The following is a 26,151-nucleotide window of genomic DNA, read 5'->3' on the forward strand; positions in this document are numbered from 1 at the left end:
TTAGTCTGCTGGCCACCCTGCAAAGCCCCACCTCTCTCCACCTCAGCTGCCCAGCTTCTCTTTTTACCGGTTGCCTAACACATTCAGACCAGCACCGATCGCTGACCATCACTCTCAGAACAGTCTCTTGCGTGGCTGGTGACCGATCAGCACGGAGGAACGTGTCCTTGACCTCTTCTTTGGAAGTAAACATGGAGCATGTACCCGATAGCTTAGGTTTGGTGGGTTTTAAAGAGGTTTGAGGTCATTAGCTGGGAAGAGGGTGCTAAACAAGCTGGACCGGACCAGGAGAACCTGTGGCCATGGCTAGATTTCAAGAAACGGCCAAGGCGGCCACTCTGCGGTCCCGTTCCTGCTCGAGCGTCCCTGGGACAGGCCGTCTGCAGAGACGGATGGCTTTTTGCAAGATGGAGGACTTCACCGTTGACAGCTTTGAGCTGCTTTACAGTGGAACCGTCGATAAGATCAAAAGCCACAAAAGTAACCTCAACCTCAGTAAGTTTGTCAACTTCATAATCTGGAATTTCAACTATACCGTACTGCAAACTTGAATAAGATGCTTGAACTGCTGTACATTAGCCAGCCTTGTTTGGCAACCACACTGCATACTGCAGAGTATACAGAGGTGGTACAGTAGACTGAATGGAGGAAGTCTCTCACATGACACTCAGCCATGTTGGTTGCCGTATGCTCGTGGCACCTCAGGCGCACCAAGGCTCAACCTCATTTCCGCAACCTTTTTAATTTAGCTTTTGGTTTCAGTGACAAACTAAGATAATGACAGAATATAATCTGTCATTACATTTTTCTCCAAACATTTCACTAATCCACTTGACTGAAGATAGTCGAGCACAGTTATTCCATTCTGTCTTGATTTATTAAAACGGTCTCGACCTGATGAATGGTTTCTAAAAGCTCTAATATGTTGTCTTGAATTCACCGTGACAATCTTCGTCTTCTGACTTTAACCTTATCTGATACTGAATGTACTGCACAAACCAAATAAGACTCTGCTTCAGTCGCCTCCTCCTATTGCAATGAACTACCCTCAACATCTTCTATTTTCTGCTGCATTCCAATCTTTATTAGCAGATAATATGTAATATAAAATGCATGTTGTTTTTGGCATTTTCTTCTCCGATAGTACAGTTTCATGGTAAGCCTGCATGGGAGAGAAAGGTCAGCGCTATTAAACGTGTTGTCTCCTGGCTTAGCTAATCCTGTGTGTTACTGATAAATGGCCTAGTTACTAACCTTCATAAAGGCTAACGAGACCATGTGATATATCTATATATATATACCCAAGATGAAGATTTATATATGGATATTGGCAATCCCAGTTTTAGAAGCGCAGCAAGCATGTTGACAGTATTATTAATATGCTAACTTATGGAGATGGCCTCGCTGGAACAGGAAAGCGATTGTACTCTGTCTGTCAGACACAAAGCATATTGTGTCATGCGCTGCCGGGCCACCCATCTCGACACGGCAGCGTGGACTCTCGGAATGAGGCGCCTCTGTCTCTGATGTTAGGAAGGAATCGGTCAGTTTGGAAGGAAGGAAACTAGGCAGAGGAAAAGGGAGGATGAAGGAGTTGTAGAGATGTGTATACATAGACGTAATTGCACAAGGTGAAAGGAAGGAATGACATACTGAAATGGGGGCAGGAAATTGGGGGGAAAGGGAGTTTAAAAGTTGAACAGTATTAGGGTCTTTATGGTATGGACAACTACAAATGAGGGATGGTGGCATATGAGTAGTCCATCTAGTATTATTTACAAATATAAATTATTACAAATACTCTTCCCTGTAAATGAGAGTACAATAGAAAATCCTGTTTCTTCTGTTGAAACCACATCTGCACTGAAATTACATTATGCTGTGTATTGTTTACTGACAGCATTGTTCTTAAATTTCACGCAATTATTACAATGCTGCATGTTTGAATCGCTAATATTTTAAATGAACGAGAGTGATTCATCTTTGAAACTTTACCACGCGTCTGTCAACCAAAGACTGCCAATGGAGGGAATGATATGTGAAAGGGGTCACTTGAAATGACGGACCCATTGGGAATCGTCCCCCGACTCTGCAGTTAGCTTCCGCCTCACGAGAGTTGGAGCGTCTTTTAAGATCATTGTTTTGGTTTCATGGGCCACAACTTTCATCCACCTTGTTTCCATCTGCCACAGCAGCTGTTTTTAGCTGTAATAGACCCGCTCTACATAATCTGCCCAGCACCAAACAAAATTCAGCAGCCAGCGTTTGAATATAGTGGAGTGTTTAGCTGCTGAAGAGTTGGATATTTTGCTCAGGAGTTGGTGAAGACCAAAACACAACTAAAGGACAAGTGAATATCAGAAATGCTTACTTCAGATGTGTGTTGCTCTGTGTCTGCCGGATGTATAAGCAGCCAATTGTTTGCAAACCTTTTTTATAAAGTCTATATGGCAATGTTTACAGCTTATTGTGCTGCCAATGTGGCCATATGTTTGTCAAGTATCTCTGAGACTATTACTGACGGACTATGTTCCATTTCTCAGCAGGAGGAAGTGTCCTTTTTGCCACAATACGTTGGCGTTCAGTGCAGAATAAACCACTGATCTAATTCTGCCTACACTACCCAGGGTGCATTGCATCTAGCGTTAGTCATTTGTTTAAGAGGTTGACAGTGGAGAACCTGGTACAGGGAAACATGGCCAGTGCTAAGCTGCTTAACGACCTTTGGCCGGCCTCTTGCCGACTCTTACGCACCCCGCTCTCTTGTGTCTTGTTTACACACACACACTCGTTCTGTATCATAAACACATTCCTACGTTAGCAGATGGGGGAACAGGCTAACTGAGCTGGTGTAGGGAAAATCCTGTTCATGTTTTCTTGGTAAGGACATACAGTGTTGTTGCCGATGCTTTAGCTGCAGGAGGTGCTGGCAATAAATGTTTTATTAGCATTAACGGGAAGAGATAAAGGATGAGTGAGTTATGAGATTAGGTGATGAGAAGGAGAAACTGGCAGCTACATTCTTGAACTATCAATCCCCTACTGTCTATCTGATGAAATGATCTCAGGAGGGGTGGGGTGGACAGGTGATAAACATTTTCCTTTGCAGGGTGTGCATAACGCTGCTTTATCACTTTCCTCACTGTCAGTTTGGTCCCTTTTTGAAGAATGAGGGTACTGCTGGTTTAGGTAATGCTTCCTGTGTTTCAGGTATTGATCCAAGTGTTCTTTATCAATACCTTTTTATGGTGTTGTCACGCGGCACAAATTCTCATAAATCCTCAGTGTGATGGTGTTTCCAATAGACCCTTTTCGCGGTACTGCCCTGACGATTTTAAAATGTCTGCTGTGAAAACAGGTCTGTTTATTAAAGTGGTACCACAGCAGAATGATCACACCGTTCTGTTTGTCAGGAAGTCAAGAGGTCTGGGTTTTTCTGTGTATGGATATCATTGTGTGTTTTGAAAAGGATTTAGTCAGTGCTTTTGTGTTGCTCCGCATTCTTTGGGTACATAAATGTATGCAGGAATTAATGAATGTGTACCTCTGCATGTGCAGATACTTTTTTTTTTTTTTTTTTTTTTGTATTGCTTCATCTCCTCCAATATTCATGTGTCCCTTTTAGTCGGGGACAATAGTCTGAGAGGAAACACCGCTGATGTTGCACCCCAGGCTTAGAAAGTCCTGATACCTGAAACCACTTAATGCTAGGAGCTGATAGACAAGGAGGAAGAGTGGGCTGGAGGCATATATATATATATATATATATATATATATATATATATATATATATATATATATATATATATATATATATATATATATATATATATATTTTTTTTTTTCTCCAGTTATGACTTCAAATTTGATCACACAAAAAACCCAGTTAATAATTCAATTATATGGTTTTATTTATTGGATTATCTGTGTGTAGTGCATCTAAAATGCTGCATGACATGTTCTACATAAGGTTTGAATTATTACCCACTTTCATACTGCCTTTTGTATTGACTTTGAATATGCGTGTGGAGCTCTTCGGGTCGAATTGTTTACATATGAAAAGGTGTGACACTGATCTCCAGTGTTTTTCTGCTGTGTTTTCCAGAGGAGGAGCTGAGGAAGCTGCGAGAAGAGACCAATGTGGACTCTCTGCGGCAGGAGCTGGACAGAGAGCGAAGCAAGAGGATAGACCTGGAGCAGAAGATGAACGAGGTGCTCAAGACCAGGTAAGACGGAAGGACAGCGAGCACAGTCAAGTGCATGTCGTGGCCGGCAGGAGATGAGGACGGGGACGGGAAGTAATAATGAGGGAGCGACAGAAAACGGTGACGCTGCACTTAGTCACATTGCAGCTCAGCAGAGTTTATCACAGGTCAAGTTGTATGCCGTGGGTGTGTGTGTGCGTGCGAGTCCTACCCAGGGTTTTGTTTATAAATAGAGGCCTCAGCAGCTTGGTAGGTGGGAAATTCCATAAGGAGTTACGGGGGCGGGGGTGTTTTGAGGGAGATGGTACGAGGAGAAGAAGAAAAAACAGAAGAGAGTCATGCGCCTCTCTGTGTCGCCAAGTGCACACTGTGACACAGCAGCCCTGCTGGTGTCAGGGGAAGCCTGCGCCTCTTGGCCACCCTTAAACTCTGGGTGTGTATGTAGGGCTCTTTAGTGTGTGTGTGTGTGTGTGTGATCAGATGATGCTTCAGTCCCTGCCAATGGGAAATTCCACAGGTGCTCTCTCTCTCGCTCTCGCTCTCGCTCTCTGTGTGCGTGTGTTTGTTTATCAGCACAGAAAAAGGTCAACCAATGCACCATGAGCTGGGAGTTTTCTCCAGTTAAGATGAACACACGCTGGTTTTCCTAGGAATAATACAATAATAATGTGTTGCATGTTGTCTGTACAATATCTGTTGGTCTCTAATACTTGGTTATGGAAAATCAAACCGCCCCCTTGAAATGGATTGGTTTTAGTGGAAGCATGTCGCAGTGAAGAGGAGAACAGAGTTGAAATTTGTTCTGATATCAGTTAACTGTACAGACGACGAGCATCATTCAACATACTTTATATGAAGATAATGTTGTTTTATTCTTACCAGGAAGTTATTGGGAAATAAGTAAACCAAATTATTTCTTGAAGTCCCAACACAAAGGATAGCTTAGTTTTTTAATCACCACAGTATTTATTTTTTGAGCAAGCATTTATTTCCCATTAGCATGACATGACTATCATTAATCTGAAGATGAATGGGCAACAAGTTTGCCAAAGCCAATAACCTAAATTGTCTGCCTTTACGCCTATTTATTATTGGCAGTACAACTGATTATTCACAATCGTTGCTACACGCGTAGACTTAGCTTGGTTTAGATCAAATGGAAGAGTAAAAGTAATGTGTGTTATGTTTTATTTGTCTTGGGGTAGGCTCTTTTTCTCACTACTTTGTTTTTGTTCATCTAAGAAAGGTCCAGTTTATGTTCACCAGTGATTGTACCAGTGATATTATTGATTTATTCAAAGCCGATTGAGACTCAAATTGTTTCCCCTCATTCTGTCTCTACCCCCCTATGTGTATATCTAACTCCAACAGAAGATTTATTCAATACAACAACTTTCCACATGTTGACACATAAACTGCTTGAGACATGCCTGCAGTGGAACTGCAGTTATGACAATAGAGAAGCGAGATTAACACTTGACAAATCTTTCTTCCCCCACCCAGGCTGGAGGACTCTCCGCCACAGCCTCCCCGGAAACAGCAGTCGCCCTCAAACAATGGGACAGGTAAGCCCCTGGAGGAAGAGAGGGAGCGTGAGAGTGAGAGAGGGAGGATGGGGTGAGTGGGAGTCCAGGAAACTAGTTGGGGAAGGAAGATGTTGACGTCTTCCAAGCGCGTAGGATTAAATTAGGAGCACTGTTTGTTCACGTGCGTACAGACGAGGCGGGGATGTAGGATGTGAGCGGTGCAGCGCTGTCTCAAGTGCTCACGGGTTATTGTAGGACATATCGTGGTGTGTGAAACAGAAAGACGCACTTACTTGGTGCTTCCTGGTGGGCAGTTGGTGGCATCGTGAGCAAGCAAGAACAAATTGCATTAATGGATGGAGGTTAATTGGCGTCATTACTACAGATGGGCAATTTCCGTGCCATAAGGAAGGATGTTTGTGGAGTATTAATGCAGAAGCAGTCAGATGGTGTATCTGAAATGTGTGTGTGTGTGTGTCTAGAGGCTTGTGTTTTGTCTAACAGCCGTGATGATAACATTCATAGTTTGAATTCCAGTGAGGGAGGGAGAGAGACAGAGTGGCTAATTTTGGAAAGTGGGTTATGATTGTAAATCACTTCATCTAGGGCAGACAGGCCTGTGCTCTAACTGGTGTCGGAGGTGTGTGGGCAAGTGTCAGTGTGTTTTCAGGATGGATTAAGTGTGTGTGTGTGTGTGTGTGGGCTTGTGTGTGGATAAAAGGACAGAGCGAGAGTGAGTATAATCTGTTAGGTAAGAAGAGATGATGAACAGAGTAATTTGGGCCGATGGGACTATGGTAACTGTAAACTAGACACTAAAATGGCTTTTAAAATGGCATAGAAATAGTTTACGATAAATCTGTAGCAGCAAAAAAAAACAGCAGAGCTTTCACTTTCACTTCCAGAAATGTGCTGTTGCCCTTTGGTGAAACAGCACAAGCTGTAGGACATTGCTACAATTCTGTGAACTTACCAATCCTGATCCAAGGTGCTGTTTCCAGCAGATAAACAGCAGAAGGAGGTCTGGAGCTCGCGCCTTCAGAAGTGGCTTCACGAGCGCTTCGGGGTTTACATCGAAGACTTCCGCTTCCAGCCAGAGGAAAGCACCGTGGAGGCCGAGGAACCGCTAAGTGCTAAAAGGTGAGTGGGCTGGAACACGTGTCTGTCCTCAGGTATCGATTCAAAGAGATGTTAGTCAGACAGCTGTGGAGTACTGGAGGTGTGCAGCCAAACAGTAGTTGTCTTAGAGGATGTCTTGGAGGACGACTGGCTCAGCGGTGAGCAGGGTCGGCCTTCAATCAGAGGATCGGCGGTTCGATCCCTGGCTCCGCGAGCCCATGTAAATGTGTCCGTGGGCAAGACACTTTTGGGCAAAATTGCTCCGGTAGCTGTGAATGTTAGTTACTGCTGATGCGCGGGTGGAACCTTAGCCCCTCCCATCAGTGTATGAATGAGTGTGAATGGGTGAATGATGTCATGGAGCGTTACAGCGCTTTGAGTGGTCGGAAGATTAGAAAAGCGCTACACAAATACAGGTCCATTTACCATTTAGATTGTATCACATTAATCTGGACTTTCTTTTTCTTTTTTTTTCTTTTTTTCTTTTTACCTTTTTGATGTGCACTTTAGATAATAATCTAATTAATATACTGGTGTATGTACCTTTTGATACCAATGCACTGCAGCTGACTTGCTGTTCTTTGAACTGTTGGTTGCTAGAGGAGATGTTTTCAAATCAGGCTTTAGAGGACGAAGCAAGTTGGAAGCACTTTTCAAATGAATTTTTCTCTACTCCCTCTTTCTCTCCTGCTTTAGAAAGCCATGCGAGTCATGCCAGGCCGATGAAGGCCAAAGTGTTCTCTTTGTGTGTGTGTGTGTGTGTGTGTGTGTGTGTGTCCTCTAGCACATAAAGCAGCCTTTTTTTCTTGCTGTGCGCATGTGTTTAGAGCATCTGCGTGTTCTGACCTCCAGTGTTTGTGTTTTCCTCCCAGGCTAACAGAAAATATGAGGCGACTCAGTGAGTACTCAAAACACACACACAAACAAATGCAAATGCACACTTTTGCAGCAGTTGTTCGCAGTTGGTTTTTGTACATGATTTTCTATTACACACTTTCAGTGTGAAGTGAACTTTGACCACTCAATGCTGTTTTTAAAGTAATCAAATGCCTCCCTGTGGACACTGAATACATCCTCTACTTTTTAGAGCGAGGAGCCAGACCTGTCACCAACTTCTTAAGGAACCTGTCCGCCTTATCTAATTGGCACTCCGTCTACACCTCAGCTATTGCCTTCATTGTGAGTGTGCACCTTTCTTATTCCTAACTGCGAACACATTCATCTATTTTGTTGACTTTTGTACTGTGTTGAGCAAGTTCTTAGATCTAAAAATTGACTGATGAACCCATTTTGTTGTACATGACAGTAATTGCTGCTCCTCAGTGATAGATTACAGTGGTAATCTATCACTGAGGATAGATAACCACTTGGTGGTCATACAAGCCTTTGTAATGGTTGGTGGTCCTATTCTGTCATTTCCCCTGCAGATCTACATGAATGCTGCTTGGCATGGCTGGGCCATTCCCATGTTACTCTTCCTGGCTATCCTGCGCTTGTCCTTAAATTACCTCATCGCCAGGTAAAAAAAACATTTTCTCTAGAGCGAAAGGCAGATATTAGAGAAGCAGACCCTTATTTTTTTTTTTATGTTTTAACCAGTCCTCAACGTGTTCAGCTTTGAGGAGGTTGACTGTGTGCTTTGTGAAATAAAAGCCTGTCAAACTTACCTACTGAGGTCACAGCTGTGCTATTGGTGAACAGATGCAAACGGCTGACCCCTTGTCACCGTGGGAGCCACACACTGCACAAATCTACTGGAGCGAGCGTGTGTGGATGATAATGGGCAGATTTAAATGCATGCCTGTATTTATGATGCTTATTATTGTTGTTACCGGAGACTAATACATCATAGCAAACCAGGTTAACTCCAGTCTGTGCAGACAGCCAAAAGGAAATTAAGTTCTAAAAACATCAACAAATTAATTTTAAGTGGGGCATTTTGATGATCACTAGGAAATGAGGGCACATTAGTAGTAATGAGACATCTGTCCGGACTTGGACTTCCAAACGGGGACACCTGGTCGGCAAAAAGTGAGCTGTTGGTGAGGCTTTAGAGGTTGAAGTGCAGTTAGGTGGCCTAATTTCCTCAAAACGAAACGCTTAATAAAATTGCACATTAGTAACATCTTCTTCCATTATTTATTATCATCCAGAGGTTGGAGGATCCAGTGGAGCATTGTGCCTGAGGTCTCTGAACCCACGGTAAGCCGACTTCTCACTTCCTGCACAAGTGCTTATTGTGTCTGTCACGAGGAAAACATACGCATCAGTGGAGGTAAACATCTCGTCAACTGGCGTCTTTGTTCTCCGCAGGAGCCTCCAAAGGAAGACCTGACTGTATCTGAGAAGTTCCAGCTTGTACTTGACGTTGCACAAAAAGCCCAGGTACAGCACGACTCTTTTGACTTCTCAAATCGGTTGACGTAGTTGGTGAACAGTACCGGTTAATCCAGCGCTGAAACTCTCCTTACAGAACCTGTTTGGAAAAATGGCAGACGTTTTGGAGAAGATAAAGAAGTAAGTTCAAACGGATGTTGTATTTTCCTCAATGCTGAAGTAAAGTCAAACAGTGTGTGGTTATGCTTTGAATACACTTGTATTTTATGTCTCTTCTTTCTTGTCTGTGTGTGTCAGCTTGTTCATGTGGGTGCAGCCGGAGAGCACCCGGAAACTTTACATTTGCCTGTGGATGGCTTTCATCACCTCCTGCGTCCTGCCATACAAGCTAATGGGCTTCATGATGGGTGAGAGACGCGCACAGAGAAAAGCTTCTTAATCCCTCTCACATACTGTGCATACTGCATCGGCTCTTGAAAGAAGGCAAATACTTATACACAGTAAACAAATGCATTGTGCAGCACTCGTGTAACGGTTGTGTCTCTCTATAAGGGGCTGCAGGATATTGGCTTGTCTGTCTGTTTCCTCATATATCATTAGAGGATGCTTGGATTCAAATTGTTGATACAGTGGTTATGTTTGCTCAGCCTGTCGTACAGCTGTCACTTTGCATGTGAAATACATTTATTAATAGTGTAAAACAACAATGATTCATGGTGTACAACAACAATGTTCCGTAATTGGCTGGTTGTCACTCACCTCATTTGAGAGTGAACGTTGGTCTGTCGATCCACTTATCTCACCGTCTCCTTTATGGATTTTGATGGATGTTTTTACACACATTGTTGTTGCTCAGAGAGAGAATTATACGACCGCCTTGCTGATGCAAATGCTAGCAAGTCGTCAGCGTTGGTGTCTTTCACATCTCGGCCATACATTCCATGTGTAACGGACATATGCCTCATTTGGCCGATAGCATGGCTGTAGACTCTTGTTCTGTAAATCTCCATTTGTCTAGTTTTGGACTAATTTACCAACGCATTAAATAAATATATTGCATGTTATTACATTAGTCCCTTGTTTTCTCATTGGGATCAATACTGTTTAAATACATTTGTTGTCAGGGGGCAGCCTGCAGGGATCGTAGTAACAAAAGCTTCAAAGGCATTGTTCAGTAACTCTTGCCGTTTTACCCTGCTCTCCTGTGACTTGTTCAACATACACCAAGGCTTGTTTTTGTTGAAAAGACAGCTGCCAGTCCCAAACACTACTTTTAAATGTGGAGGTATTGAAATATCCTTACTTAAAGAAAAGGTCTTGAAAGAATTGAATGATGTGAAGGGTACTGAACTCCGTCAGTGGTACTGAGATAAATGACCAAAGGCTTTGAACTGAAAAATGGAGGGCCTTAAAAAGGTTATTTGGTGACCAGCAAAGGAGGATGTGACCATTTCTGTTACAACTTTCTTTTAAATGTTCTATAGGGTTAGGTTTTTATAAGCTTTTTGTTGTCTTCTTTCCACGCTCTCTCCTCTCCAGGCCTGTACGCCGGCATCAAGTTCTTCATCATAGACTTCCTGTTCAAGAGCTGTCCGAAGCTGCGGGACAAGTACGACACACCCTTCATCGTGTGGAACAGCCTTCCCACAGACCCTCAGCTCAAAGAGAGGACCAACGCCACTGTGTCACGGCGGGTAAGGGGGCAGAAACGCGTACAAATCCACATGTCTCAGCTCTTTGCTGTCCCCCCTCCTTCATTGCCTCCTCTCGTAGGTTCAGACCATCCAACACAGCTGGATCTGAATCCTGTCTTAAGACAACACATGATCAGAATGTATCTGGTTATTGCCATATAACTAGACGATGAGCTGATGCAGCAAGACCGATCTCTAATCACAACATGTTAAAGTGAATGGGTTCATTCCCAGCAGACACAACGTAGAAAGTCTGGTGTTTGTTCTGCAGATAACATGTCAATTCTGTAAAGACTTCATGTTTTAAAGCTAGTTAGAGATCGTCCTGTGGGAATGTTGAATATTTCATGTTCACCTACTAAAGTTTCAATCCCCGCCCCCCACCACCTCTGACCCCCTGTGGTGGGCTAAGAGAACCAGAGACATCCATAATGTATCCAAACAGCATCACTCCTGTCAATAATAATTTTCAACTCAGCCCCTGGCGTGTATGCGTCTCTCATGAGCATGTGTTGGTGCCTTCTGCTGTGGCATCAGTCACAGGTGTGCTCTGTCGTTTCTCTCTCAGCTCTCTGGCACTGAGAAGGTAGGGACTCTGGTGTGTCTCCCTTTGGTTCCTCTGCTGCGCACGGGTGTGACGCAAGCGCACCTAAAAGCGTGTCTGTGTGTGTGTCTGTGTGTGTGGCCAAGATGTGTGTGTGTGTGTGTGTGACACACACAGTGTTTGTGGACAGAATGGATCAAAAAGTCACGATAACTTATAGTCATGTCATATTTTATTTGTTATTATAATTTTATCATTACATTGAATTTTGTCATTCATTTGCAAGTTATTAAATGACAATAACTACATTTTTGATCCATTGACATAGATGCTCTGTTAGGAGTAGCAGTGTGTTTAGTTAAAAAGCACATAGAGTAGTCCCTTGACCGCTGTAATTTCATATTAGCTCAGTGAATCCTTCCCTTGCTCCATTATATATGGTGATTATCCCTGAAATGTTGTTGTTGTTGTTGTTGTTTTTTTGTCACTTTTACTGAAAGTGAAACACTCGTATAGAGGACATTGAAGGGCTAAAATGATCCCTCTGAACTAAACATGTACATGTGTAGTAATTATATTTCTTTCCACAAACTATCAACTCTTTTTGGCCTATAAACTGTTGCTATGTACGCTGAGTGAATGGTGGCCTCACTCTCTGCTTTGCACGACCACACCTGAGCCTGCTGCAAAGAAGTGCACATGCATAGAAGCACATAATGCAATACTGAAAGTTGAGCTGTGTACATAGCTCCCATAGCTCTGGGAACATGTATTGTGTGGAGAGACTTGATTTAAAATATTTATCCCTGTCCTTCCTCCTTTCCTTCATCATCACTTTCACTCTTCCCCTCCTATCCGTCTCCCTGCTCTCCCACATGTCCTTTTCGTCTTCTTAATGGCCTTTATTTTTCTCTTTTTGCTTTTGTTGTCCTGCCATCCTCTGTTTTCTCCTCCTCCTCCGTCTCTCTGCAGGTTCAGCCAGTGGTTTCTAGGAGCAGCCTTGCGACCATCCCTTGTGGGGTGAGCAGGGAGGAGGAGGCGGGGCGCTCCCACAGCACCAAGAAGGGAGCGTTTCATGAGATCTTCAACGTGCTGGAGTCAGAGCGCCCTCTGGCTGGTGAGGGGACTTATTGCAGCATAAAATAAACCAATAAATCTGGTACCTGTATTCATTTGAGTGAAATATGAAATATCCACAATTCTGCACGGTTCAAGTCTCATTCACAATAGTTAGCCATTTACCGCTAGAAATGCTTAATCCACCCCTGCCTGTGGTCGGAAGTTTGGAGAAATGAGTTTGAGAAGGCAGAAGCAGCCGAGAATACGCGAACATCTTTACTATATTTTTTTCTTTCTCACAGTGGTTTAGAACCAGGTTGTGCACACGTTTAGCTTTTAGCATGACGAGGATTGCAAACCGCCTTCTCACTGTTCTCTGCCCCGTGTGTGTTTTTAAGTGTGTGAGAACGGCTGGAGGTGTTGCTTAATAAACCGGGACAGGAAGATGCCCACAGACTACATCAGGAACGGAGTGCTCTACGTCACAGAGAAGTAAGCGCACTCATCTCAGGGAATCCTATTTTATCATCAAATGTCTGACTGCATGAGAGAGGAAGCGGGCTCAAAATGAGGCGGGATTGAAGTAAATGACAATTCTTCCATGGATGTCAGTGGTGTCTTTAATTCTGAATACTAAATGTTCATTTGTAATTTTATGTCGCTTCGAGGCTTAAAGTGTACAGAGGTAGCTTATCACATGACCACTTTTGATTATTTTACTTATTTACTAATAACATGTTTTTCAGATGTCTTTTGGATTTGATAATGTGAGGCAAAGTTGATTTTAAATGGTTCCTCCTTTTAGGAGGAGGAGCCGATAACAATTTAGGCCAGTGTGTTTGTGGTACCAGGTACCTGCAAAGTTGGTAACAGAGCTACACAAAAACTCCTTCTCTGTATCAGTCAGTCAACGGTGGATCGAGCCCTCCTGAGAATATCTCTGCACTCTCAACGTCTCCACCTCTTCTGATATGGAAGTGACAGGAAGTCCATTCAGTTTGTCGTGTGTTTTCCCTCCAGACCCCTTTTTAAAGCGGTCTTCTTTCTCTCTCTTCCTCTCCGTCAGCTACCTGTGCTTTGAGAGCTCCAGCTCCAGATCCAGCTCCTCCAAGAAGAATAAAGTTATCAAGCTGGTGGACATCACTGATATACAAAAGGTAAACAATGCCCAATGTGGACATTAAAACACATTATTGTACATGATGTAGGAGTTGTTTATTTATGTGCTATTCAAAATAATAATAACCCTCTTTGTTTTTCCTCCATAGTACAAAGTGCTGTCAGTCCTACCAGGAAGTGGGATGGGCATCTCTATAGCAACTCCTTCCACTCAGAAGGTACAGTATGGAGGGACATGTTTTCCTCTTCATAGTCATATGATGGATTTGAATAGATGAATAGAAGCGAGACTTGAACGTTGTTGTTTCACATGTTGAAAAGTCTCTAATTCTGAACTGCTGTTCTCGCACATGGGCACATTTTAAAATTAATTTATGACTGCATGTTTGTTCATTATTTCCTGGCAGAGTGTTGTATCTGGCCAGCTGCTCCAAAGAAATAGGGGGCAGCGTTTCACCTCCTGCTGGGTCGATACGATCTAATTACAATCATCAGTTGTATAAGAAAAGGGAACTACTCAGAGCAGGAAGCACACGCAAAATTCAACCAAACTGTGAGCCGCTGGAAATGTCATTGATATCCTAAAATCTTTGCATGAGTGGTATTATAGGACAGCACGGGCCAGTCCATGGGCTGCCAGTACGTATCTCTGCAGCTCTATGCATTCAAAATGTTTCTGGCATAGAGTCAAAATCGTCGCTTCTTTACACTTTTGACAATGTTAGTAATATTTTGAAACTTTTTCAAAAGGAATCTGGACAGATCTTACATGTTACACACCTCTAAGTTAACGCCGACCTGCATGTATTGTTTTGGATTTCTTTTCCACTGGATTCCACAAGAGAAACCTCCATAGGCTGGATTTCTAATTAAAATATGATACGAACAGTACATATTGTATTTATGACTTGGCAATGTTGCGTATGAGCAGGCACGAATAGAAACATGAGAACAGTTGAGATTAGTTTTTGAGGACCACCACAGTTATTGTTCCTCCTCTCCATGTCTGGTTGAGGAAATGTGTTCTAGACGATATACTTCACGCCTTGTGAGTCAGACTTACTCGCGCTGCATTGCAACACGTCAGCTGTTGTAGATATTAATTACCGAGCATTTCTGTTCCCTCCAGCCACTGGTGTTTGGTGCCATGATCCACAGAGACGAGGCTTTCGAGGCCATCTTCACCCAGTACATGAAGATCATGACCACCACCAAACCACCAGCCAGCGCGGAGCTCTAGACCGCCTGTATCCCGGCAACAGACCTCCACACCGGGGCTCACAGAGAGCCTCCTGAGATTCAACTGGAAGATACTTAGAAAACCCCACCGCACTCCTCTGCTCCGTGAGCCTCATCCTCCTCTTGTGACGGCCATCAGCTTCCTCATCGGTGGTCCACCCTCATAGGGGGGAGGGGGGTCGGCTAGTTGCATCACACACTTTTGGTGGGTGTTGGATAATAAACAAAATCCGCTAACTGTTCCTGAGGAGGGGTGAGGATCGGTGTGATTTGTATCAATCGGTAGCCGGCTGGCAGGGGGGCTGGTTCTCCTCTCCCACCTGACTGACTGGTTTCCTGAATTACTTGTTTCTGTGTTTGCATGTGTGAGTGGGTGTGTGTGTGTGCAAAAGCGATGGTCTTAAAGTGCGTCAAGTGGCTCTATTTACTTCTGCTGTGGTAGGAAGATGTCAAGAAGTGCTCGACTTTGGCCGTCAAATGAATATCATACAACAAGTAGAAGATAAACAGGAGCTTCTTTTAACTGCCAGACATCTGTAGGAACAAATATATGAATGTTGGCTCTCAGTGCAAAAGCATTTAGACATTTAACTGGCTGATCGGTGCCTCGTGGCATAGCCCAACAGAATTATGTGAGTGGTCTTTTCTTTTTTATAAATAAATGTGTACTAGCTGTGAAAACGTCCGGTCACTGTTTGACTGACACAGAGCCTTTCTGTTAGTTTACATTGCTGCTGTCTGATTTGTATTTTTCCTCTTCTCGCTAGACACATTTCAGCAGCAACGGTTTGTTTTAGTCTTCTTTGTCGACCCAACAGAAAATGTACGCCGAGTTCAGCATCCGCTTCGCTGTTTTGTAAGTGTGCGTCTGTGAAACTTGTAGTGATTTTTCTTTTCTTTTTTCTGCAAAATGTCCCTTTTTTAACGAGTACCTTGTTGGTCCCGGAGCTGCCGACTGCGTCCGAGACGAGAGCACAACCACTGTTCAATGGTTCCAACACTGACTGCCATTTAGCGCTACGGCCCAGCGGAGAACAGAACCTCCTCATGTCCACGCTTTTCTATGACCCCATCTACGGTATTCTCCCTGCACTTTAGTACAACGTTAACTTGAGCTGGAATCCATGGTCAGTGTTGGCAAATAGTCTCAAAGCGACCACTTATGTCCCGTGGTATTTCTCGTTGGCGGTCAGAGAACCTTGTATTAATAACAGATTGATGTCTTTCTTCAAACGGACCATAAAAGGAGGCGGTACTTTGGCTTGGAAACAAACTCGCGGGCAGAATGACCGACCAAGGCCCCTTGCGCATTATAGTGTTGCGGTATTTCCGCCTTTTTTTAATCCTAAATTTAAACCATCGTCCAAGACCCCAGTCCAGACATTAAACGCCTCTTTCTGATTGGCTTATTCTGACTTTCATCAATGCCCAGCTCAGGCTGTTTGGGGTCACATAAGCAGTAATATACATTCTGGAGTTATTTTAATTTTGTTTTTGTCAAACTGGAAAACCAGGACGATGTATGAGCAAACATGCCTAATTCTTTGCTTTTTAAAAATTTTTGGCCGATTCTTTCACTTGTCTGTAATGCCACAGTGAGTTGAGATCGACATCCAGCTGCTCTTACACTTGTTATGTAAGCTCTTGTAAACAGTCGTGTATGAAGTATATGGATACAAGTCTATACTGAACGGAATATTTCAACGTCACTTTATTTTAAAGAAGCCGTTCGTGAGATTAAAGCCGGCCTTTACTCTTGCAGAGCGGTTGGATATGTAGAAATGTGATGCCAAACTACATCCAACACGTCGCCGTGTTTTGGGAGAGGAGTAGAGACGGGATATGGGACTGGGGGTCATTTCTCTTCTGACTTTTTAGTACGAGAGACGGTAGCTATTCCACCTTCCCAGCTCCTATCTGCCCAGCAGCACAAGCTTTAGTTTCTAATGTGTACATCTTACAGAACACTGTTAAAAAAGGGATACCTTGACATTTATATTTACTTTTATTCTGGTTAGTTTTACTCACTGGACACCTCTTTATGTTTGAACTATCCTAGATCACACTTGTGAACCTGGTCCTCTACAAATATTTTCTTTTATCTGCACTTCACACTTCAAATGTCAAGGTTTCCCTTAAAGTCCAAACAAGTCATCTTATCATTAGAATCAACTGAGCTGGATATGAAGTTGCCCGAGAGGCAATGGACCAGTTCAAAGAACCACTTTTTTTTTTTCAAACTAAATTAAGGATGGAGATTTTTTTCTTTTCTTCTTGATGTCCATTTGTATGATTTGGCTTGTCATTAATCGGCTGCCTTCCCAGACATGGATTTTCTATTTTTGTTTAGGAATACATTGGATCCATGAACGGGGGACCCCCTGTGGGATATTGGAGCCGGTGAAACCAGTAAAGTAATTAACGCTGTCTCACTGTGTGATTTGATGGCTCGTTGTTGTCCTTAAAGCTTTTACCTGAAGCCTTTTATAATCTGTTAAGTCTGAAAACCAGTTCTCTGGGGCCTTGAGACTCCAACAAGGCTGCACTCGGAGCACAGAATGTATCACGTTCTAAATGTCTCTCATATATATATATATATATATATATATATATATATATATATATATATATATATATATATATATATATATATATATATATATATATATATATATATATATATAATTTTCTTTTTGCCAAATCTTTTAATTTTCTGTCTGCCATATTCTGCCTACGCTCATGTTTACAGAAGGTTGTAAAACAAAAAATGGTATTGCTCTTTTTTTTCTTTCTCTCTGAACCCAGTTTGAATTCCTTTGACTGGAGTTATGAAGACTGGACTGCTGTTCTGGAATTAATGTCTCTGCTCTCATTGGCTCTGCGCCGCTCACATGACTATTTCTGCTCCCCTTTTGACCAATTTGGAAAGTGAAATCATGGCAACAACACAAGCAGTACTTCAAACAGCATGCAAACGGTCATGTCCCACATCTCGGTGCTTCTTCACAGTGTGGTTGCAGTAAAACGTAGCTGAGAGCAGAGATGGTCATGGTGGACTGAAATGGCAGCGTCAGCGTTTTTGACATGTAGTTTGTCTGTTGTGAAAAAAAGACAGGAAAACGTTTTTTTTTTTTTTAAGTAAAATAAAACTCACACTTTTTTGAGAAACACTTCCAGGAAATGTCAAAGGAATATTGCAACATTTTGGGAAACTGGTTGAGAAATTTGATTCCTGTCTGTGCTAAATATGAAGCCAATGCCAGCAGCCGCTTAGCTTAACTAAGCTAGTTAACAAACTTAACCTTTGTTTCCAGTCTTCATGCTGCTGGCTGTAGTTAGATATTTACCATAGAGTTGGACATGTTTCCCTTTTGTTGAGTTCAAGTTTTTTTTTTTTTTATATAAGCTAATTAAGGGATTGCAATGCACTCCAAAACATCAATGGTCTCGCTACAGCTGTGAGTTGAAACTCAGGATTTTTCAATTCGAAGGATTACTTTGGGTGCACACAAAATACTCATATCTCGTAATATTCTCAACTTTTTGGCTTTAATCACAAACTCACACATTCCTGCACACATTGTTTAATGTTTTCTGACAGTTATTTTTTTTTAATTATTTAGTTTAGCCCAAAATCACAAAGGGCTTTACAATCTGTACACATAGACATCCTCCCTCGCACCGGAACAGGAACAACCGTATAGTCAGTGAAGTTAGAAGAGTCTGTCTGTGAACTTAACGTTACTAGACGTCAACAGACCTGTTTCCCAAAATGTCCACATATTCCTTTGACGTTGAGAGCGGTGATATTGACCGCCATGCTCTCACACAACACTCAGTGTCCAAATGTTGTCAAAAACGGTGGCGTCGTCGTCTCCAGGTCGCCACGTTTTGAAGCTGGTGTCCTCGCTGTCGCATTAAATATGAAGTTCCTCTGTGTTACTGTGAGCGACGGGTTTTCCCAAGAAGCATTTAAGCGCACAGCAAACTGCACCAGAGGCTGCAAACAGCCCGACGTTATGACTGAAGAGAATTTGTAAAAGCTAAACTTAAATAAATGTTAAGAATCTAAGTATCCTGGTCCTGTTTTATGGGCCGAGTCGGCGTCACACTCAGTCGATGAGTCGCTAATTCAGACGTCACTGCGGCAGCACTGCTGTCACCGCAGCCACTGATTGATTTGTCACCTGTGACAATTCGACTTCCTAATTTATTTCTCCTATTATTTTTTGTCAGAGGAATTTGTATACAAATTATTGAAATGTACAGTGAAGAAAAGAAAAACCAGAGTTTTTAAAAGACATGTCTATTGTAAAGGATAATGTGATGTACATTTTTTTAATTTAAGTAAATGAATTTAAGGTATTTTTGCTCTGGTGTCTGTCTTCTTTTTTTCAAACTGGGAATTTTCTTTGGCTACAAACTGCAGTGTGTCTGGACGGCCGCATGAGGTCACTATAGACCTTGTGTCCAGATCAATATGCTGGGAGAATACAGTCTTCCACAGGAAGGTCATAGGTCAAGGATAGCTGCTTAAGGACATTTCAGTACTTTGTTTACTTTTGTAGGAATGAGAAAGCGTGTGGTTTGGCAAGTTACACGTCTAAATATTGGAAGTCTAACGTGATTGGACGGCCAAATAATTGATAAGGAGGCTCTGGTCATCTCGCGGCTAGACTACTGTAACTCCCTGGCAGGTCTACCTGCTAGTGCCGACCTCTGCAGCTCATCCAGAATGCAGCAGCTCGACTGGTCTTCAACCTCCCACACTACTCCGCTCCTCCGCGACCTTCACTGGTTACCGGTGGCCGCCCACATCCGCTTCAAAACATTGGTACTTGCGTACCGTGCTGCGAACAGATCGGGTCCGGTCTACATCCAGGACATGGTCTAACCTCACATCCAGGACATGGTCTAACCTCACATCCAGGACATGGTCAAACCGTACACCCCACCTCCTTCACTCTGCTCGGCTTCTGCCAATCGGCTTGTAGCTCCTTCACTTCAAGCTAAACACTCAACAAAATCACGACAGTTTGCTGTGCTGGCTCCTCATTGGTGGAATGAGCTCCCCATTGACATCAGGACAGAAGAAAGTCTACATCTTCCGTCTCATACTAAAAACACCTTTTTCGACTATACCTTGAATAGGGAAGGTAGCGCCGTAGTAGCACTTAAATGGCTCTTACTGATGGCACTTTGTAGTTTAACTTTATTGAAGAAATTGTATTTTCTAGATTCTTGTTCTGTGTTTGGACTCATGGTTTAATACACTTATTGTAAGTCACTTTGGATAAAAGCGTCAGCTAAATGACATGTAATGAAAACATATTTGTGCTCTTGTGTCAAGCAGCAGTGACCCAGATGAGAACATTTTAAGAATCTGAAATTGTTTGTGTGTATGTGTGTATGTATGTATGTATATATATATATATATATATATATATATATATATATATCTAGCTAGCTAGCTAGCCCCAATTGCATGTAACAATGAGATATTGTGTCTGGGGTGTTTCTCAACTATAGACGTCCGGCGCAATTAAGCCTAAATAGCAAAATTTCAGCTCTAATTTCAGGTAGCGGCTGACAGGTTCCCTTTGTGCTGCAGTTGAAAAGGCTGACTCAAGCTGTGAAATTGTACATGTCTGAGTACTGATTTCAAGCTAATGTGAAGCACATTTCTGTGCAGGAAAATAATATATTTTACCTGAAGCCTTTTTAGACTTAGCACAAGCACTGTATTATATTTGAAAGGCCATTAGACAAGACAGTTAGGCCTAAATCTTGAGCAAAAAAGATACAAAACTGAGATTATCTTCATTGCCTTTTCAGCATTTCCATAGCAATTTGTGTGTAAATGAGTCACCAGTCAATGCTGTCCTGAAAAAGCTTTTTACTTCAGAGTTGCATTTTGATTGATGTGTGATTATTCCAACTGCACTTGGAGATACAGGAGCATTTAACTATCCCATCCATGTCCGTATGAAAGTATCATATATTCTATTTCAGCAGTGAACTCTATGAACAGAGCATCCTAAACGCTAAAATGCACAATTTATTTTACATTGGATTTCATTCCAGGCCTGAAATCCACTCGGAGAACAACAACAAAAAATCAAGACAATACGGTTTGCCTTCAAAAGAACAAAAATTAATCCTGGCTCAGATATGAGAAAAAGCAACATTTCATCCTGAACAGATTTCCTGCCACCGTATTAAACGCATACTGTTCTTGAACCTAATGACTTCTTTTCCCTTTTGTTCATAAACGCTCTATTCTGAGACGGAGCAAGAGGAAGAGTGTCACAAACTTTCCCCCATGCAGGCCGCTCGCGTACAAGTGTCTGTGGCCCGCTGCGCCGCGTGATGGATTCAGTGTATTTTTAGTCAACCCAAAGGAGACATCGCCAAGAGTGGCACCATTTACCATTTTTACCACCGTGACTAAATGGTGGCACAGTTTGTCACAGCAGCTCGGTGTCCTTGTCGGGGAACGTGCACATGCTCATTCTGTACGCGCCACGATCAAAACCTTTTCCTGTTGGCATTGAATCTGCACGCTTTGGCTTTCACATGAAGCAGCCCGGTGTTCTCATTCAGCTTAAACTGCTTAACTTGGCCATATCAAAATTATAAAACAGAAAATGAATGAACTGAAATGAATTAATTTCAATGCAAAGCATGGAGCGTCACGGAAGTGAACTTTTGTCCTTCAAATCAGGCGGCAATAACTGCTCATTCTAAGGTGACGAAAACGTCACAATTCTTTTTTTCAGGTAAATATACGCTTAAGAAAACATACTTATAAATATCACATTCCATAATGAGTGAAACATGGGAGGTACAGAAGTTGTTCTTTATCGCTGTCCATTATCCAAACCGCTTATCCTATTTAGGGTCACCAGTCCATCAGAGAGAGAGAGAGAGAGAGAGACAACCATTCACGCCTACGGGCAATTTAGAGTCTAATTAACCTGAGCTGCATGTCTTTGGATTGTGGGAGGAACCCGGAAGGAACCCTCGCTGACACGGGTAGAACGTGCAAACTCCACACAGAAGGACCGCCGAGAGTGGGATCCAAACCAGGGCCCTCTTGCTGTGAGGCGACACTGCTAGCCACTACACCACCTCCCATTCTTGATCTCATCAATAAAGTGCTAGCACATCATAGTTTTAATATTTCTGATACAGCAGGAGAGACGCACGTAGCTGCAAACATTCGGGGGCTGAGATGTGCGCGTCTGTGTGAGAAGCGGCCCGTTACGAGCTATTGTGGGTTGAGGTGACCTCTTTGTGTGTGTGTGTACACGTACACATACACGTACACGCTGGAGTGGAGAGGACAGGCACTTGGACGCCCAGCCATCAGTCATTAGTTAAATGTTGAAATGTTGCTCCCCCTAAAGGATAGCAGGCCATTCTGGCCATGGCTCTCCCCCTCTAGCAGCTGTCAGCGCCCAGCACCGTCTCTTCCTCTTAGCGTGACACATCTGCCGTCTTACCCAAGCACTCACCATGGATGTTCGACAGTTGTTATGTGTGCAGAAATAAAACCATGTTCATATAGTGCATATGTGTAATAAAGATTACCGAAGAGAAAGTACAACAAACTATAATATAAAAGGATTTTGTATGGTCGACATGCTTGGCCTTCTCTTCCAAATGCATTGTTTTAATTGTTTTATTATCTTTCCCTCTCACACACTACATATCAGCTATTAAATTTGCTCTGGATCAGGACACAGACCAACGTTTAGTGAGCGCACAGTTCAATAACGCTCCTGTAATTGGATTCTCACCCGAAACAGCTCGGAGGAGCAACAGCGCTTTGTCTTTATGGACGATGTGTCTGTAATGCCGATCCATGTGTCGGCGTTACCCTCCAAGTGAACCTTTCCGCTCGTTCCGCGATGAAGACTACAAAGCTGCGTCGAGAGGTACGACCACGGCAAGAGGAAGCGGCTATTTCTGTCTGTGGGGCCACATTGTCTCTGAATTCACAAAACGCGCTACTTGCTGTTTTTACTGCGGCCAAATGAGGCCTTTCAAGTTGGGTCGAGGCTTCCAGAGAGCGCAAGAGACAAACACCAGCTGTAGAAAAACTATAAAAATCCTCTGGCTGGTGATAATGGTCGATGGAAGTATTGCTCATAACTATATGTGATTAGAAGTTAGCCAGCTTTTTCTCTTCAGGGGCCGGAGCCGGAAATTAAAAAAACAGAGGTCATGAGTTATAGTACCTTCCTTCCCTCAGTTCACTGTTGTTACGCTTGTCAACTGAAATTCTTATTAATTTGCCAAAACAACTGATTTCATTTAGAAGTAAATAAACACAGGCTTCTCATTTCTAGTCGACAACCTGTGATTTTATTAGCTTTAGCCAACATGTGTAGGCTAAAGCTAAAGGTGGTGGTAACTTGGTTGAAAACTGAGCTGAGACATGTAACCAGTGACGCAAACAAAATGATCTCGATAGCTACTGAGATGGCTCTCGTCTTCCACTGACTTACCACTGCAGCTAGTAAGCTAGTTAGCTACTGACATGGCCATTGTCTTCCACTGAGTTACCACTGCAGCTAGTAAGCTAGTTAGCTACTGAAATGGCCTTTTTCTTCCACTGAGTTACCACTGCAGCTAGTAAGCCAGTTAGCTACTGACATGACCCTTGTCCTTCCACTCAGTTACCACTGCAGCTAGTAAGCTAGTTAGCTACTGACATGGCCCTTGTCTTCCACGGAGTTACCACTGCAGCTAGTAGGCTAAGCTAGTTAGCTACTGAAATGGCCCTTGTCTTCCACTGAGTTACCACTGCAGTTAGTAAGCTAGTTAGCTACTGAAATGACCCTTGTCCTTCCACTCAGTTACCACTGCAGCTAGTAAGCTAGTTTGCTACTGACATGGCCCTTGTCTTCCACTGAGTTACCACTGCAGCTAGTAGGGCCTAAGCTAGTTAGCTACTGAAATGACCCTTGTCTTCCACTGAGTTACCACTGCAGTTAGTAAGCTAGTTAGCTACTGACATGACCCTTGTCCTCCACTCAGTTACCACTACAGCTAGTAAGCTAGTTAACTACTGACATGGCCCTTGTCTTCCACTGAGTTACCACTGCAGTTAGTAGGCTAAGCTAGTTAGCTACTGAAATGGCCCTTGTCTTCCACTGAGTTACCAATGCAGTTAGTAAGCTAGTTAGCTACTGAAATGACCCTTGTCCTTCCACTCAGTTACCACTGCAGCTAGTAAGCTAGTTAGTTACTGACATGGCCCTTGTCTTCCACTGAGTTACCACTGCAGCTAGTAGGGCCTAAGCTAGTTAGCTACTGAAATGACCCTTGTCTTCCACTGAGTTACCACTGCAGTTAGTAAGCTAGTTAGCTACTGACATGACCCTTGTCCTCCACTCAGTTACCACAACAGCTAGTAAGCTAGTTAACTACTGACATGGCCCTTGTCTTCCACTGAGTTACCACTGCAGCTAGTAGGCTAAGCTAGTTAGCTACTGAAATGGCCCTTGTCTTCCACTGAGTTACCACTGCAGTTAGTAAGCTAGTAAGCTACTGACATGACCCGTGTCCTCCACTCAGTTACCACTACAGCTAGTAAGCTAGTTAACTACTGACATGGCCCTTGTCTTCCACTGAGTTACCACTGCAGCTAGTAGGCTAAGCTAGTTAGCTACTGAAATGGCCCTTGTCTTCCACTGAGTTACCACTGCAGCTAGTAGGCTAAGCTAGTTAGCTACTGAAATGGCCCTTGTCTTCCACTGAGTTACCGCTGTAGTTAGTAAGCTAGTTAGCTACTGAAATGACCCTTGTCCTTCCACTCAGTTACCACTGCAGCTAGTAAGCTAGTTAGCTACTGACATGGCCCTTGTCTTCCACTGAGTTACCACTGCAGCTAGTAGGGCCTAAGCTAGTTAGCTACTGACATGACCCTTGTCCTCCACTCAGTTACCACTACAGCTAGTAAGCTAGTTAACTACTGACATGGCCCTTGTCTTCCACTGAGTTACCACTGCAGCGAGTAGGCTAAGCTAGTTAGCTACTGAAATGGCCCTTGTCTTCCACTGAGTTACCACTGCAGTTAGTAAGCTAGTTAGCTACTGACATGGCCCTTGTCTTCCACTGAGTTACCACTGCAGCGAGTAGGGCCTAAGCTAGTTAGCTACTGAAATGACCCTTGTCCTCCACTCAGTTACCACTGCAGCTAGTAAGCTAGTTAGCCCTACATACTAATGCTCGCTGCTGACGTTGGAGCACATAAACACACTTTAATCCACTATTTTGTTTTGGTTTAATGTAAAAAAAGAAACCCCCTCAAAGTTATTCTGCTTATTCAACATGTGGAGAAATCCAAAACTTTACACACCTGCTCTTTGGATTTTAGCATATAACGTTAGATACTAAGCTAACAATTGCCAGTCAGGGCTGAGAAATTCCTCTGACTATCAACTACTGTTTATGCAACTACATAACTATAATATAACTAAACCTTTGTCTCCATTTACCATACGACCAAAGCCAGATTACAGAGTCTCAAGGCATTATACAAGAAATATATTTGAAAATTACAGCCCCATAAAAAGAAAGAGTTACTTAAGCCCTCTCTGAGCTGTCAGGAGTAGGCCTACTCATGATAGAGAAAGACTCAATCCTGGTGCAATTTTTTTTTATCTGCCTAAAAAATTTGCAAGTAAATGCAGTTCATAAATAACTCAACCCAGATTGACAGAAGAAACCTCAGTGTCCTCAGTGGTAGGGAGAGCGCTGCTGATGCATTTGTTTAACATGCCCTCGCCCTCATCATGTGTTGCACAACCAGCCCAGTAGTCCACAAAATTAAAATAATTTATAGAAAAGATTGGTTGGAGGAAGTATTTTCTGTATGCAAGTAGGGGATTAACTTTTTTTTTTTACTTTCCACTTGACATGGAAAATAAACATCAAATACCCTCCCCGTAATATGTGAAAGATACCCGGTAAATCTCGTTTCACCATTATTAACTAATAGAAACAACACTTGATGAAGTATTTCATCTGCGGAGGGAAAATTGAAATAAAGTATGTCAAGGCTGAGAAAAAAATGAAAGAACCTCCCCCTTTTCCGACCCTCTCTCTCTCTAACAATTTTCTTACAGTCCCTAATAATAGAAACACTAACATTAGTCTGTGAAGATTAACCACAAGTGCAGAATATGTGTGATAAAACATCCTAAGAATATGAAATAAATATCTTATACGTGACAGTAGGACATACGATATTAAAATATGCAATGTAATTTTGGAGGGACCATAATAAATGAGAGCCA

General features: G+C 42.8%; 1 protein-coding gene across 5 annotated transcripts in view; it reads left to right on the plus strand.

Moving 5' to 3' along the window:
• gramd4a (GRAM domain containing 4a) overlaps positions 1-17,449 on the plus strand; it is a 41,397-nt gene extending 23,948 nt beyond the window's left edge. For 3 of the 5 annotated variants that reach the window (XM_034525889.1, XM_034525891.1, XM_034525892.1), the window contains 16 exons: positions 4,106-4,226; positions 5,709-5,770; positions 6,733-6,871; positions 7,723-7,748; positions 7,938-8,029; positions 8,278-8,369; positions 9,004-9,052; positions 9,164-9,235; positions 9,324-9,367; positions 9,485-9,594; positions 10,727-10,881; positions 12,398-12,542; positions 12,883-12,976; positions 13,551-13,641; positions 13,753-13,821; positions 14,733-17,449. In XM_034525889.1, the coding sequence (XP_034381780.1) occupies positions 4,106-4,226; positions 5,709-5,770; positions 6,733-6,871; positions 7,723-7,748; positions 7,938-8,029; positions 8,278-8,369; positions 9,004-9,052; positions 9,164-9,235; positions 9,324-9,367; positions 9,485-9,594; positions 10,727-10,881; positions 12,398-12,542; positions 12,883-12,976; positions 13,551-13,641; positions 13,753-13,821; positions 14,733-14,843 (1,472 nt within the window). In that variant the 3' untranslated portion in view covers positions 14,844-17,449. The remainder of the gene's footprint in view (positions 1-4,105; positions 4,227-5,708; positions 5,771-6,732; positions 6,872-7,722; positions 7,749-7,937; positions 8,030-8,277; positions 8,370-9,003; positions 9,053-9,163; positions 9,236-9,323; positions 9,368-9,484; positions 9,595-10,726; positions 10,882-12,397; positions 12,543-12,882; positions 12,977-13,550; positions 13,642-13,752; positions 13,822-14,732) is intronic. The other 2 variants (XR_004608955.1, XM_034525890.1) reach the window with 2 other exon arrangements.
• The last annotated feature ends 8,702 nt before the right edge of the window (positions 17,450-26,151 follow it).

Source organism: Cyclopterus lumpus, chromosome 23 (assembly GCF_009769545.1).
Source record: "Cyclopterus lumpus isolate fCycLum1 chromosome 23, fCycLum1.pri, whole genome shotgun sequence".
NCBI lineage: Eukaryota > Metazoa > Chordata > Actinopteri > Perciformes > Cyclopteridae > Cyclopterus > Cyclopterus lumpus.